We start from the raw sequence: 13,575 nt of genomic DNA on the forward strand, positions 1-13,575 counted from the left end.
GGGACGATCAGGGATTTATTACCTTCAGCGTTCACTGAGTCCTCTACAATGGCCAGCAGTCCCTGCACACTGACCAGGGTTGTCCATACCATGGCTGCATTAACAAACTTCTTGCAATAATATCTTAAATGTGTTTATCATTTTACAACCGTTTCAAAGCACTTCCACGTACATTCCATCATTTATTTACTTCTCACAAGAATGAAGCCAGGTGGGCAGGAGGTCAGTCACCATTTTTGTTTGAAAGGTGTGGGATCTGACACAAAGTGGTCGAATGCCATGCCTAATGCTATAATGGCTGCCAAGAGCCACATCCAGATTATAACTGTGTCTTATGACTGAATTCAGGTTCTTTTCATCACTCCACAGTCTCTCAATAAAGCAAATAAGTTGCTCTTGTTAAAGCAGTGATAGGGCATGAGAAGGACATAATGTACTGGTACTCCAGGCTGCCAACCCCAGGGCTGGCCGTGTGCAAAGTAAGGAAGTGTGTAAGCAGATGAACTGCTTTTCCCTCCTATGAGCATCCTTCTCCAATTCTACACTAGGCACTTCCTCAACCAACCCTGGCACCTTCCACCTCCGGGCTGATGCACGACTCACAGTTCTTTTAGTATTTCCCCCATCGTATTCCTTGGGGGAGCCAGGGAAGAGCTTGCACCATATTCTAAGAACTTTGCTTTACTAGTTAGAAACTGATCTCAGACACCATTCCCCAAAGCATTATTTTCTGATAATAAGTGGGTGTGTTTACTGGTCCTTAGCTACTTCTACTGTGCAACCTATATCCCTCTTTGCCCCTGTCACACCCCCCACTTCTCAGTACCACACATCAAAACTAAACTAATTTGTATAATAGTTTCCCATGATCTTCCTTATGCTTTTTTCCATCATTAAAAACTGAGTTAATATTGCCCTAACCGGTTTGGCTCAGTGGATAGAGCGTCGGCCTGCGGACTCAAGGGTCCCAGGTTTGATTCCGGTGAAGGGCATGTACCTTGGTTGTGGGCACATCCCCAGTAGGGGGTGTGCAGGAGGCAGCTAATTGATGTTTCTCTATCATCGATGTTTCTAACTCTCTCTCCCTCTCCCTTCCTCTCTATAAAAAATCAATAAAATATATATTTTTTTAAAAAACTGAGTTAATAAAGTAGTCCCCTGAGTATATTAATAAAGGGTAATAATAGCTTGATATATTATGATTGCTACTCCATTCCTCACCAGCAGGGAGCGCTCCCATTTTTATCAAATGACTGGAAATCCAAACCACAAAGGGAAGAGTCAGGGGTGGAATTTGAATTTACCAGGAAGGCCAGTAGGGGCGACATTTGGAGGCAAGGATGCCTTCCTGATGCTTGTCTGTAAGCAACCATAGTTTCGTCATGTATTTATTCATGTACCAAACATTTAATAAGTGACTTCTATAAAATCAAGCTCTATGTCAGGCTCTGGAAATAAAGAAAAAAAAATCCAGTCCTGATCTTAAGAAACGAGCTTTCTAGAGCAGTAGTCACCAACCGGTGGTCCACGGACCACTGGTGGTCCGTGACATCCGAAAGGTTGGCGTCCGCTGTTCTAGAGCAGGGGTCCTCAAACTTTTAAACAGGGGGCCAGTTCACTGTCCCTCAGACCATTGGAGGGCTGGACTATAGTTTAAAAAAAAACTATGAACAAATTCCTATGCGCACTGCGGGCCCGGGACGAGTCGGCTGCTAAGCAGGACAGGCAGCGGCACCCGGCGGGCCGGATCCATGTCCTCGGCGGGCCACATGTGGCCCGCGGGCCGTAGTTTGAGGACGCCTGTTCTAGAGGAGAGAGACATATAAGTAAATATGAAGACAAATATACACAAGTTATCTCATGCGTGGCCTACTCCTAAAGTAACTTCACAGAGCCCTGTTCCAAGTGCTTAAAGCACCAAGCACACAGCAGATGCTCAACAAGCACCCGCGAATAGCTGATGGGCGGGACATAACACAAAACAGAAGCAGAGATGTTTCAAGGAGCTGACCAGCAGAGAGGTTAGGCAGTGCAAGCCCAAGCCCCACAGACCTGGGTTATGACAGAAACTTTCTAGACGACAATGGAAGGATGGGAAGTGTTTGGAGCACTAAGCTAGTCTAATGGCAGATGGGGAATGGTGGCAGTCACAGTGGGTCTGTTAACTCATACAGAAAAACAGAGACAAAACAGGTCAAAGCAAAGGGCCTTGACCCCAGGGTCTACCATGCGGATGTGGATGGGAGTGGGAGATACTGAATTAAATGCCCGGTGAGCCCTACAGGCGTGGCTCAGTGGTTGAGCATCGACCTATGAACCAGGAGGTCCCGGTTTGATTCCCAGTCAGGGCACATCTCCGGGCTGTGGGCTCAGTCTCCAGTGTGGGGCGTGCAGGAGGCAGCAGATAGATGGTTCTCTCTCGTCTTTGATGTTTCTATCTCTCTCTCCCTCTCCCTTCCTCTCTGAAATCAATAAAAAATATATATTTCTTTTAAATGCCCAGTGACATTTCCTCCTCTCCATACGCCAAAAAGCGCAATCTCAGGGCCTGGAGGGAAGGGAGTCCCCTTTTCCATGAGTCCAGCATAACTAGAGGAGTCAGCGCACTGACCTGCTTCGTCCCCCACGAGGACTCCGTGCTCGCAGGCCGCCCCAAATGTGTATGGCTTGCAGTGGCACTGGCACGTGGTGCCCTCCACCGCAGCAAGGCCCCCGTTCTGGCAGGGCTGGCAGTGGCAGGGGTCGGACTCATCCAGGTATTCCTCCAGAGCCCGCCTCAGGTAGAGTCTTTTCACCGCGGCGCAGGGGACCTCCTTCACCAGCTCATACAAAGGCGTCAGCTGCACAGGGAAAGACATCCCAGGCAGAAGCCAGGGTTTTAGGCGACAGTATTTTTTTTTTACTTTCTGATTTTTTTTCATTTTTTTATTAAGGTATTATATGTGTACATATCTTACCATTGCCCCCCCACCCCACTCCCATACATGCCCTCACCCCCCAATGTTTTGCGTCCATTGGTTATGCTTATATGCATGCATACAAGTCCTTCGGTTGATCTCTTATCTCCCCCACCTCTCCCTAACCTTCCCGCTGTAATTTGACAGTCTGTTTGATGCTTTACTGCCTCTGTATCTACCTTTTTGTTCATCAGTTTATAATGTTCTTTATTATCCACAAATGAGTGAGGTCATGTGGTATTTTTCTTTCATTGCCTGGCTTATTTCACTTAGCATAATGTTCTCCAGTTCCATCCAGGTTGCTGCAAATGGTGAGAATGCCTTCTTTTTTATGGCAGCATAGTATTCCATTGTGTAGATATACCATAGTTTTCTGATCCAGTCATCTGCTGACGGGCACCTAGGCTTTTTTTTTTTTTTTTTTTGGCAGTTAAACTCAATCCCCATGGAAACACTTATGTTAATTCTAATCATTCTTTGTTCAAATAAAAAGAGAAAATAATTCACTTTCCTTGCAAGAGAAATCTAGGGAATGTTAGGACCAGATAGAGAAGGAATATTTTTTGTATCTTGTGTGCATGTATAAAATTCTTAAAACCAACGAGACATCTATTTCCTAGTTTTTGAAAGTTTTGAAGACAATACATTTTCACCCCCCAGAGGACAGAGGAAAAGGAGGTGCACTTCTGTTACAATAAGAGCACATGCAATTAAAGTTAAAGTTAAATATCCTGCCGCCGAGAGGAGACCATCCCTCTTTCTCTCTGAAGAAATTTAAAACAGATTTGCATTGTTGCTCTGTGTTGAATATGTCCGATGCTTCGAGACCACAGGGGTGCTGGCTAAGTTTTAACAATCTGCTCACTCAGGAATAAGAAGGCTCTGATTTGTAAATCGTGTAACTACTGTCACCATGGCTGATTCCAGGCTACCTCCATGACGTCACAGAGCACAGAACTGGGAAGAGATGCGCATCGCTGGCTTTGGGGAGAGTCTATACAAGCTGCCTGCAGCACACAACTAAGATTTACTTGGAGAATCAGTCACATTTCCCCCATCTCTGCCCAAGCTCTACGGAACCGGATGGCATCATACGGCCGTATAGCTGTAACATGCCTCTACTCTCTCTGTTCCTGTCCTGTGCGGCTAATAAATTAGCACAGCTAACTGTGACAACTACTGTCCTATTGGAAAAGTGCAGAGTTGAGAATGAAAAAGAATCTTTGTTCTTTCCTAATCAACAATTCAGGATTTTTGACGATTTGTATGGGATACTGACAACGAAAATAGGCCACGTTGACTCTTAACAAGTGGCACTTTGAGATAAGAGTTCCTGGGAAAATTTCCCCCTCCCCCATCAAGCTTATTAGGAGGCAAGTGGGTACATATGGTGCTGGGGAGCAACCTGAGAAGCAATTGTAGTTTTTGAGTTTATAACACGTGTCCAGGTTTCTTAATCTCTGAAGGTCAATTTCACCTGGACATTGCTTGACATCCATGGCAGGGAACAGCTCATAGAATCAATTCTGCTATAGCATTTGTTTTGAAGATATGAATTTGTTCCGTTGAGATGGTCATAGTAAGAAATAATATAAGCATACCACACACATTTTGCTTTTTGCTTACATACAATTTTGTCCACAAGAAATACCAGGTGAGCATGAAAAACTGCACACGCCTGAACTAAACCACACAGGAATACACAAAACGCACAAACACACACCTCAAATATCCATCCAGTTCACTGCCTATGTGGTAAACTACACCCATTCACATCCCGTGTCAAAGCTGTCTGTCACGTCTGATTGTTCTCCTTCCACTTGACAACAATTCACAAGCTGTAACTGCTCCGTCACCCAGCCAGCCACATTTTCCTAGGTAAAGTGCCACATTCATTACAGTAGATGCATTTCTTAACAGTTGAACATGTATAAAACGGTGCTACTGGCTTTTATTTTGTTTTGTTTTTTATTTTTTTTTTGGTGTCTATATATATTTTTTAAATGAGTGTCACAGATTAAATTTTTAGTGTTGTGTCCCTAACTCCATTCCCCCCCGCCCCCGCCATAAACCCTGTAGTCTTTTTTTGTGCAATGTTGCCTAGCTCCCTGACTTTTAGGAACACATTGGTTGCATTATAAAAGAACTGACTGTATCAATAAAACATCCTAAACCTCCACCAGCTCAACTGGTTCGGTCTTAATTTCCACACCCCTGGGAGTTTACAGGCCATGACCACAGGGAGAAGGTGATCTGACGAATACAATGAGCCTGAATGCCTTCCTCTTGCGAGAATCTATAGCTCTTCTGTATGAGGGGACAAGGAAAACAATCTAATTTAGGGCAAAAGTTTAAAATGCGAATTTTTTCATTAATTTCTCTTGGGATTGACAAGACATTTTATCATTACAACTGAAATATAGACAGGCAAGATAACAAACCTTCCTTTTCTTATGATTATGTATGCATTCCTTTTCTCATACAGAACATAAACTGAACTTTAGAAAATGCTAACCACAGCCTTCCCTGTTTAACCACCTTGATTTAATCTCACTTCCCCAGTGCAAAGCAACAGGACCGCTTTCTGCTGCATGTAAGCGGGGCATCACGCACCTTCTGTTTTATGACCTGGGGAAGATCGGGCACGGATCCCGCCCAGGAGGAATACCGCTTCTGGTTTCCAGCAGGGTTGTCCAGCTCCAGGAAACTAAGGCCAGACACCAAGCCTGGACGGCCCCCTCTGACAAATGGGTCCCCTTTCAACACGTTGCTCTGAGTCCCTGCACAAGGAGAAATCAAATGAAGGAAGTCAGGATCCACAAATGAAAATGAGAACATAAGCTTGAAACATCTATCAAGTATGAAAACACAACCCGTCCAACTGTATGACATTCTGGAAAAGGCAAAACCATGGAAACAGTAAAAAACAACAAACAAAAAAAAAACAATCAGTGGTTGCCAGGGGTGGGCAGTGGGAGAGAGGGAAATACGGAGCACAGAGGGGTTTTAGGGCAGTGACGTTATTATCTAGGACACTCTAATGGTGGGTACATGTCATTATACATTTGTTCAAACCCATAGAAGGTACAATAGCGGGAATGAACCCTCCGGTGAACTGTGGACTCTGGGTGATAATAATGTGTCAATGTAGGTGCATCAGTTATGACCAATGTCCCTTATGGGACGCCTGCTAAAATGTCAAAGGACTTTGGTGACCAAGAATTAACCAGAGAGGGATGGAGGTGAAGCTTGTAATGCATACTGCCACCTTCTCATTTACCTGAAGCCCATTTTAAAGCATCTTGCAGCTCCTTGCATTTGCTTGAAGAATGTTGAACAAACACATAGTTGGCACTTTGGGATGAACATTCCTTCATACTTATTGAACCAACACCTGTTGGGGAAAATTAAAAGGTGCTTAGTTTCTGTATTTGCTGAAGACCTTTGAGACGTAGCCAGGTATGATGAGAGTGAGGATCAGAGGATGTTTCCTATTACTGAGCCCGTCTAATCAAGAGTGACATGGTATTGCCAAAACCGGTTTGGCTCAGTGGATAGAGCGTTGGCCTGTGGACTGGAGGGTCCCAGGTTCGATTCCGGTCAAGGGCACGTAACTTGGTTGTGGGCACATCCCCAGTAGGGGGTGTGCAAGAGGCAGCTGATCGATGTTTCTCTCTCATCGATGTTTCTAACTCTCTATCCCTCTTCCTTCCTCTCTGTAAAAAATCAATAAAATATTTTTTAAAAAAAGTGACATGGTATGGACATTTCCAGTGCTCTACAAGAGCGAAGGGTCAAAAAGGGGATATTTGACTTATGTCTGATATTAAACAAAGGAACAGAGTCTACACTTACTTTCAAATGGTTGCGCCAATATTGGCTCCTATTAATTTTGACCAGAGAGAGAAGGAGGTGCTGGTGATTTCTACATGAAACAACAGATGGAGCAGAAGGTAAATACACCAAGGAGTGATATGTTTCACCCATCCACAGTCAGCTTTTTGGGCACAAAGCAAATAGACAAAAGTAGACTGTGATGACCTCCAGCCATCTCCTGGAGACCCCAAAAGCTGGGTTCTGGTTCTTCATCAATTAATTCCTAAAATGCTAGTTCTGCAGCCTTTGTCTCTCCATCTTTAACATTGCTAGTTTCTAACATTTCCTTCCCCTGACACAGAACCTTAGTATGTGAAAATTACCACTCATTATCAAATGCCTTTATTTTTTTTAAATGAGGACCAATAATAAAGTGTGGAAAGATGTTTTTCTTATATAATTTTATTAAACATAATAACCTCAATATTTCTTTAATAATAATTGGGGGCATATACAGGGTGGGGCAAAAGTAACGTTACAGTTGTTTTACATGGAAAATAATACAATCCTATCTAATAAAAGGGTAATATGCAAATTGACCAAACTCCACTATACCCATAAGCCACTCCCACCAACCAATCAGGAGCGAGTATGCAAATAAACCCAACCAAGATGGCTGTGGCCAAAGAGAGAGCAGGAGGGAGGCTTGGGTTTCCCCGGCAATGGAGGAAGCCAAGCTTTCTGCCTGCCCTTGCCGGCCCAGGCCTCCACTCAATGCTACAAAGTTTCAATGATAGAAGATAAATAAATCCCAACAAAAATGGCGGCAGCCACGGAGCTGGAGAGAGCAGGAGGCTAGGGTTGCCCCCGGCGATGGAGGAAGCCAAGCTTCTGCAGCCCTGGCCTGCCTTGGCCTCTGCTTAAGGCTACAAACTTTAAATTATAGAAGATAAATAAATCCCAACAGAAATGGCTGCTGCCACAGAGCGAGCGGAAGGCTTGGTTCCGCTCCAGGATACAAAGTTTCAATTGTAGAAGATAAATAAATCCCAGATCCCAGGGCCTACGCTTGGGTCACCAGGGGGCGTGGCCAGCCTGCAAACCACCACAGGCTCCTCGCCAAGGCCACCCCACACCCCAAAGGAACCCCCATCCTGATCCGGGACACACTTCAGGGCAAACCAGCTGGCCCCCACCATGCACCAGGTCTCTATCCTATCTAATAAAAGAATATTATGCAAATTGACCGTCACTCCAACACACATGATGGCTGCCCCCATGTGGACACAAGATGGCCAGCAGGGGAAGGCAGTTGGGAGGGACCAGGCCTGCAAGGGAGGGCAGTTGGGGGCAATCAAGCCTGCAGAGGAGGGCAGTTAGGGGTGACCAGGCCGGCAGAGGAGGGGTGTTGGGGGCAACTGGGCCTGCAGGGAAGGGCAGTTGGGGGGGACCAGGCCTGCAGGGGAGGGCAGTTAGGGGTGACCAGGCCTGCAGTGGAGGACAGTTAGGGGCAAACAGGCTGGCAGGGGAGCAGTTAGGCATCAATCAGGCTGGCAGGGAGTGGTTAGGGGGTGATCAGGCTGGCAGGCAGAAGCAGTTAGGGGCAATTAGGAAGGCAGGCAGGCGAGCAGTTGGGAGCCAGCAGTCCTGGATTGTGAGAGTGTTGTCCGACTGCCCGTTTAGGCCCAATCCTACCGGGATCGGGCCTAAACGGGCAGTTGGACATCCCTCAAGGGGTCCCAGATTGGAGAGGGTGCAGGCTGGGCTGAGGGACACTCCCCCGACCTTGCATTCTCTCTGGTAAAAATATAATGAGACAATCGGGGACATTTGCACATGATTTCCTAATGACGGGTATATCAAGTAGACACCTGACCTGAATCCTGCAGGATCAAATTTTAAACCTATTGTTCTAATTTTACCATCATATTTTAGTAGCAGCTATTTATTAATTATTTCTTGTTATAGAATAGTAAATGAACTGTGCTGCCTAACATTTTTAAAATGCTGCTTTAATGAAATATTTAAACGTGTTTTTTAAGAAAAGGAGTCTGACTCTCCTCCAAGGTTATAAGGGCATCTTAACTGATAAGAAGCATCCTGAGAATGATTGGAATGAAGAAGGAGGTGTGGGCATCAGCTTAAGGGTAAAGTTGAGAAGGGACAGGTTTTCCTGGGAACATTAGTAAACCAAGACCAAAAGGTCTCTGGAGAGGAAGAGTGAATACGAAGACACCACTCTCTCCCTTCCCACATTAGGGCAGCTGGTGAGGATTTGCAAAATGCAAACTCAGTGGCATGCTCTGATTCTAGCAAAAACAAGGCATTCTTATCAGACACGTAGCAGAAGGGAAAAACTAAGTTGGCTCTGGAGCCAGTTAGACATTCTTACGACCTATTTATATACTCTTTCATAGGTCTCCATTTCTCAGTCTGTGGGACAAGAATTAGAGTGGCTGTCGCACTGGGTAACAGTGAGGGTCATTGCTAAAACATGTAACTTGGCCCAGCCAGCGTGGCTCAGTGGTTGAGCATTGATCTATGAACCAGGAGGTCACGGTTCAATTCCCGGTCAGGGCACATGCCTGGTTGCAGCCTGGCTCCCCAGTGTGGGGCATGCAGGAGGCAGCTGATCAATGATTCTCTCTCATCGTTGATGTTTCTATCTCTCTCTCCCCCTCCCTTCCTCTCTGAAATCAATAAAAACATATTTAAAAAAAAAAAATTCCACACTTAAAAAAATACAAAACAAAACACATTAATTTCTGTAATAATGGTCAATTCCTCATTAGCTTCCCTTGAGGAATAATGTGTAATCTGAGAAATGGGAAAGGTTAAAAGATGTTCTAAAAACCCAGTCAACATCCTCTCTAGATAACCAATGATGATAATGGATTAACTCACATTTCAGGGCACTAAAAGAGTAGGCAGGCTTTTCTTAAAGCCTGTAAGATTTTGAGTAAAATGTAATGGATTCATACCATTTGGGATGCCTTTGTAATTTAATTTCTATTTGTCTTATTTTGAGCTTTAAAGTTTAACTCCATGTTATTCCCCATTACAATCCCCGCAATGCTTTTACATAAAATTTTTAAAAATACCCTACCACTTTGCTTCATTTTTTCTGTGTCCACATAAAAGAGAACTTTGTACTCTCCTCCTAAGGATCCAGACTGCAGAAAATGTGTCCCATACTTTTCTATTAATTGTCGATAGGCGCTGTAGTCGTACAGAGAGGGGAGATAAGAGAGTTCCCTCCAGAACGGCTCAGCGAGTTGTAAAAATTCCGGATTGTTATTGATGAACTGAGCCACTTCCACAGTGTTCTGAAGAACCAACAATTGATAACTCTGTGGGAAGAGGAAACAGTAAAAGGAGTTTTAGGTGGAAGATGAAAAGGTAATGGTCATAGTTCCCTGTCCAATGTCTCCATCAACTGCCTCTTCCTCAGCTGCCACCTTCCACCCAGTCTATATGAAGTTTAATTCTGCTGCATGACAAGGTCTCTTCTGGGCCCACTCACTTGAAGCAATCCAAGAAATTTTTGGAATCCCAAATAGGAATAATACCTGAGGGATGTCATGGTAACTTCTTTTATACATGACCTTTAAAACCCATGACCAACTTGTTAATGTAGTTTGTCAACTACAAAAAGAGTACCAACTTCATTAAATGCTAAATAATTTCACAAATCTACACTAATAAAAGAGAAACATGCAAATTAACCATCACTCTGCTATGCCAAGCCACACCCACCAGCCAATCAGGAGCAAGTATGCAAATTAACCCAACCAAAATGGCAGCCGGCCACGGAGCTGGAGCAAGCAGGAGGCTTGGGTTGCCCCGGCAATGGAGGAAACCAAGCTTCCCGCCCGCCCTGGCTGGCCCTGGCCTCCACTCAAGGCTACAACGTTTCAATTATAGAAGATAAATAAATTCCAACAAAAATGGTGGCAGCCACGGAGCTGGAGGGAGCAGGAGGCTTGAGTTGCCCCCGGTGACGGAGAAAGCCAAACTTCCCGCCCGCCCTGGCCAGCCCTGGCCTCCACTCAAGGCTACAAAGTTTCAATTATAGAAGATAAATAAATCCTAGATACTTGCGTCTAGCTGGCCCTGGCCTCCGCTCAAGGAGGTGCTGAAAAAAAAAGAAAAAGAAAAAAAGGAGGAGCTGGGACCTTGGGTCGCCAGGGGGTGATCAGGCCAGGATGGGACAGCAGGGGCCGTTGGGGGTAAGCAGACCAGCAGGGGGCCAGTTGGGGGTGAGCAGGCCATCAGTGGGGGTCAGTTGGAGGTGATCAGGACAGTGGGGGGGGCGGTTTGGAGTGAGCAGGTCAGCAGGGGGGCAGTTGGGAGTGATTAGGACAGTGGGGAGGGAAGGTGGGGGCGAGCAGGCCAGCAGGGGGGGCAGTTGGGGGCAAGCAGGCCGGCAGGTGGGGCAGTTGGGGTGATCATGCTGGCGGGGGTATTTGGGGGAAAGCAGGCCAACAGCCGGGGGCAGTTGGGGGCGAGCACGCTGGCAGGCAGAGTGGTTAGGGGCAATCAGGCAGGCAGGCAGGCAGGTGAGCAGCTGGAGCCAGCAGTCCCAGATTGTGAGAGGGATGTCCGACTGCTGGTTTAGGCTCAATCCCTGTAAACCAGCAGTAGCACATCCTTTGAGGGGTCCCAGATTGGAGAGGGTGCAGGCTGGGCTGAGGAACACCCCGCCCCCGTGCACGAATTTCGTGCACCGGGCCACTAGTAAGTATATAAAATAATGTGTCCTTAGGGTCCACATCTTAGGGTGGCCATATAATGATCTCCCATACTGAAGCATTTATAAGTTAAGCCACTTTATAATGATGTCTTTTAACTACTTCTTAAGCATCTTTCGATGATGTTCAAGAACAATCTATCTTATACCAAATCCTCACTTATGTGAACAATATGGATATGGCCAATGTTTTTATAGCTCAGCTTCTTAGTCATAAAACCAATAAAATATACTTTTATACCTCTCTTGTGTGGTTTATTAATCAAGTTACTTGCTTAAATAATGAGATAAAATATGCAGATTATAAATTATGATCAGCCTGAAATTTTTTTCAGCAATAAGTGTGTAACAAGTAGTACAATTCATGTCAACTGTTTAATTGCCTGAGATGAAAGTTTTGACATTTCAAAACAACGAAGTATCTTAACTCTTTTAACTTCCTTATGTGAAAATGTTGGTATCTCAAAAGTAATAAAGTATTTTAAATCTTTTCTATCATTATCGTTTAGGGAGCATATATTAATTGGATTTTTAAAATTATAATTATAACACTTAAAATAGTAACATCAGTAATCATGGATGAGAAATTTAGGAAAGTTTTAACTAGAAGATTTGAAGGTAAGCTTTTTTTTTAGATTTTCAAATAAGTACAAATACTTTAATGGAAAAATGAAAGTACAAATAAATATACCAAAGATAACTAACAAGAGGAGATCATACCTTTTAAAGAAATGTATTTTCTCTTTGAGGAAGATACTATTGCCTTATTTAAAAAATGAAAGCTGATCCTTTTGGTAAACACTTTTGTCAATATTACAAATAACTAAACTGGTAAAGTATGGAAAAATTAACTTATTTCATACTAACCTTTTTCTTCTGATTTTCCATGTAATTTGAATTACCATTGTATGAGGAAGAAGAAGATGATGAAAATCCTAAAAAGGAGCGTTTCCTTGTAGATGATGAAGTCACTGTGGATGTTTGTTTTACATAAGACCAGCTACTGTTGTAAAATTCATAATTAAAATCATTATTTATTTTCACCTATAAAGAAAATGAAAAATTTTGCTCTAACCAAATTAAGACCTTGGACATAATCAAGAACCTTTTATCTTAGATCCTTTAATATGGATACTTGCTTCCTACAACCTTTAAAGACAAAGGCCTTTATTGACACAAAACAAGTGTGCCTTGCCCTGGCCAGTGTGGCCCCGTTGGTTGAGTGTTGTCCTGTGCACTGAAAGGTCACTGGTTTTATTCCCGGTCAGGGCACATACCAAAGTTGCAGACTCGATCCCAGGGCAGGGTGTGTACAGAAGGCAACTGATCAATGTTTCCCTCTCTCTCCCTCTCCCTTCTTCTCTCTCTAAAATCAATAAAAACATATAAAAAATAAACAACAACTATGCTTCTCATTAAGAGCAGGCCTGCCTGAATATAAGGAATGAGGTTTATTCTGTAATTACTTTTTGTGAAGCCGGAAACATGGTATCAATAATGGCAATCCCAAGCGCTTCTCAAAATACATCTGTGGGATCCCCAGGAGGGGGCGTGCAAAAGGCAGCTAATCAATGATTCTCTCTCATCGTTGATGTTTCTGTCTTTCCCTCTCCCTTCATCTCTGAAATCAATAAAAATATATTTTTAAAAAATATACATCTGTGTGCAAACATCTTCCATTTTCCTTTACAGTGAACATTTCGCTCAGAATTGAGCAAATTAACAAGGCTACACTAAAAAAAGAACTACAAAGCATTTGCTTCTTGATATATATTTTTGTCTAACAGAGAGGAACAGAGATGCAAATAGGTTACATCATGCAATCAAATTACTTGGATTTTGTTTTGGAACATTCTATGTGATTCCGTAGTGTATTTAACTTTCCAATTTTGTACAATTTATGTGAGTAAGCCTCTTAGCTCCTTAGTTCAGCCAGCTCCTTACTCCTTAGTTAGCCATCTACTCTACACATAACTAACTGCAAGAATCATCTTTTTTCAAGGTAGTATGATCTTCTTAAATTTTCCTTAATTACATAAGAAACAGTTGGAA

At 43.8% G+C, this 13,575-nt stretch overlaps 1 protein-coding gene across 1 annotated transcript in view; it reads right to left on the reverse strand.

Moving 5' to 3' along the window:
- The window catches only part of C7 (complement C7), a 54,943-nt gene that overhangs the window by 21,984 nt on the left and 19,384 nt on the right, over positions 1-13,575 (reverse strand). The window contains exons 7-11 of the mRNA XM_080681834.1: positions 12,391-12,567; positions 9,880-10,123; positions 6,238-6,351; positions 5,571-5,737; positions 2,612-2,840 (exon numbers count right to left, since the gene is read on the reverse strand). Coding sequence (XP_080537960.1) covers positions 2,612-2,840; positions 5,571-5,737; positions 6,238-6,351; positions 9,880-10,123; positions 12,391-12,567 — 931 coding nt within the window. The remainder of the gene's footprint in view (positions 1-2,611; positions 2,841-5,570; positions 5,738-6,237; positions 6,352-9,879; positions 10,124-12,390; positions 12,568-13,575) is intronic.

This window comes from Plecotus auritus, assembly GCF_963455305.1.
Source record: "Plecotus auritus genome assembly, chromosome: 7".
In the NCBI taxonomy this organism is placed as follows: domain Eukaryota; kingdom Metazoa; phylum Chordata; class Mammalia; order Chiroptera; family Vespertilionidae; genus Plecotus; species Plecotus auritus.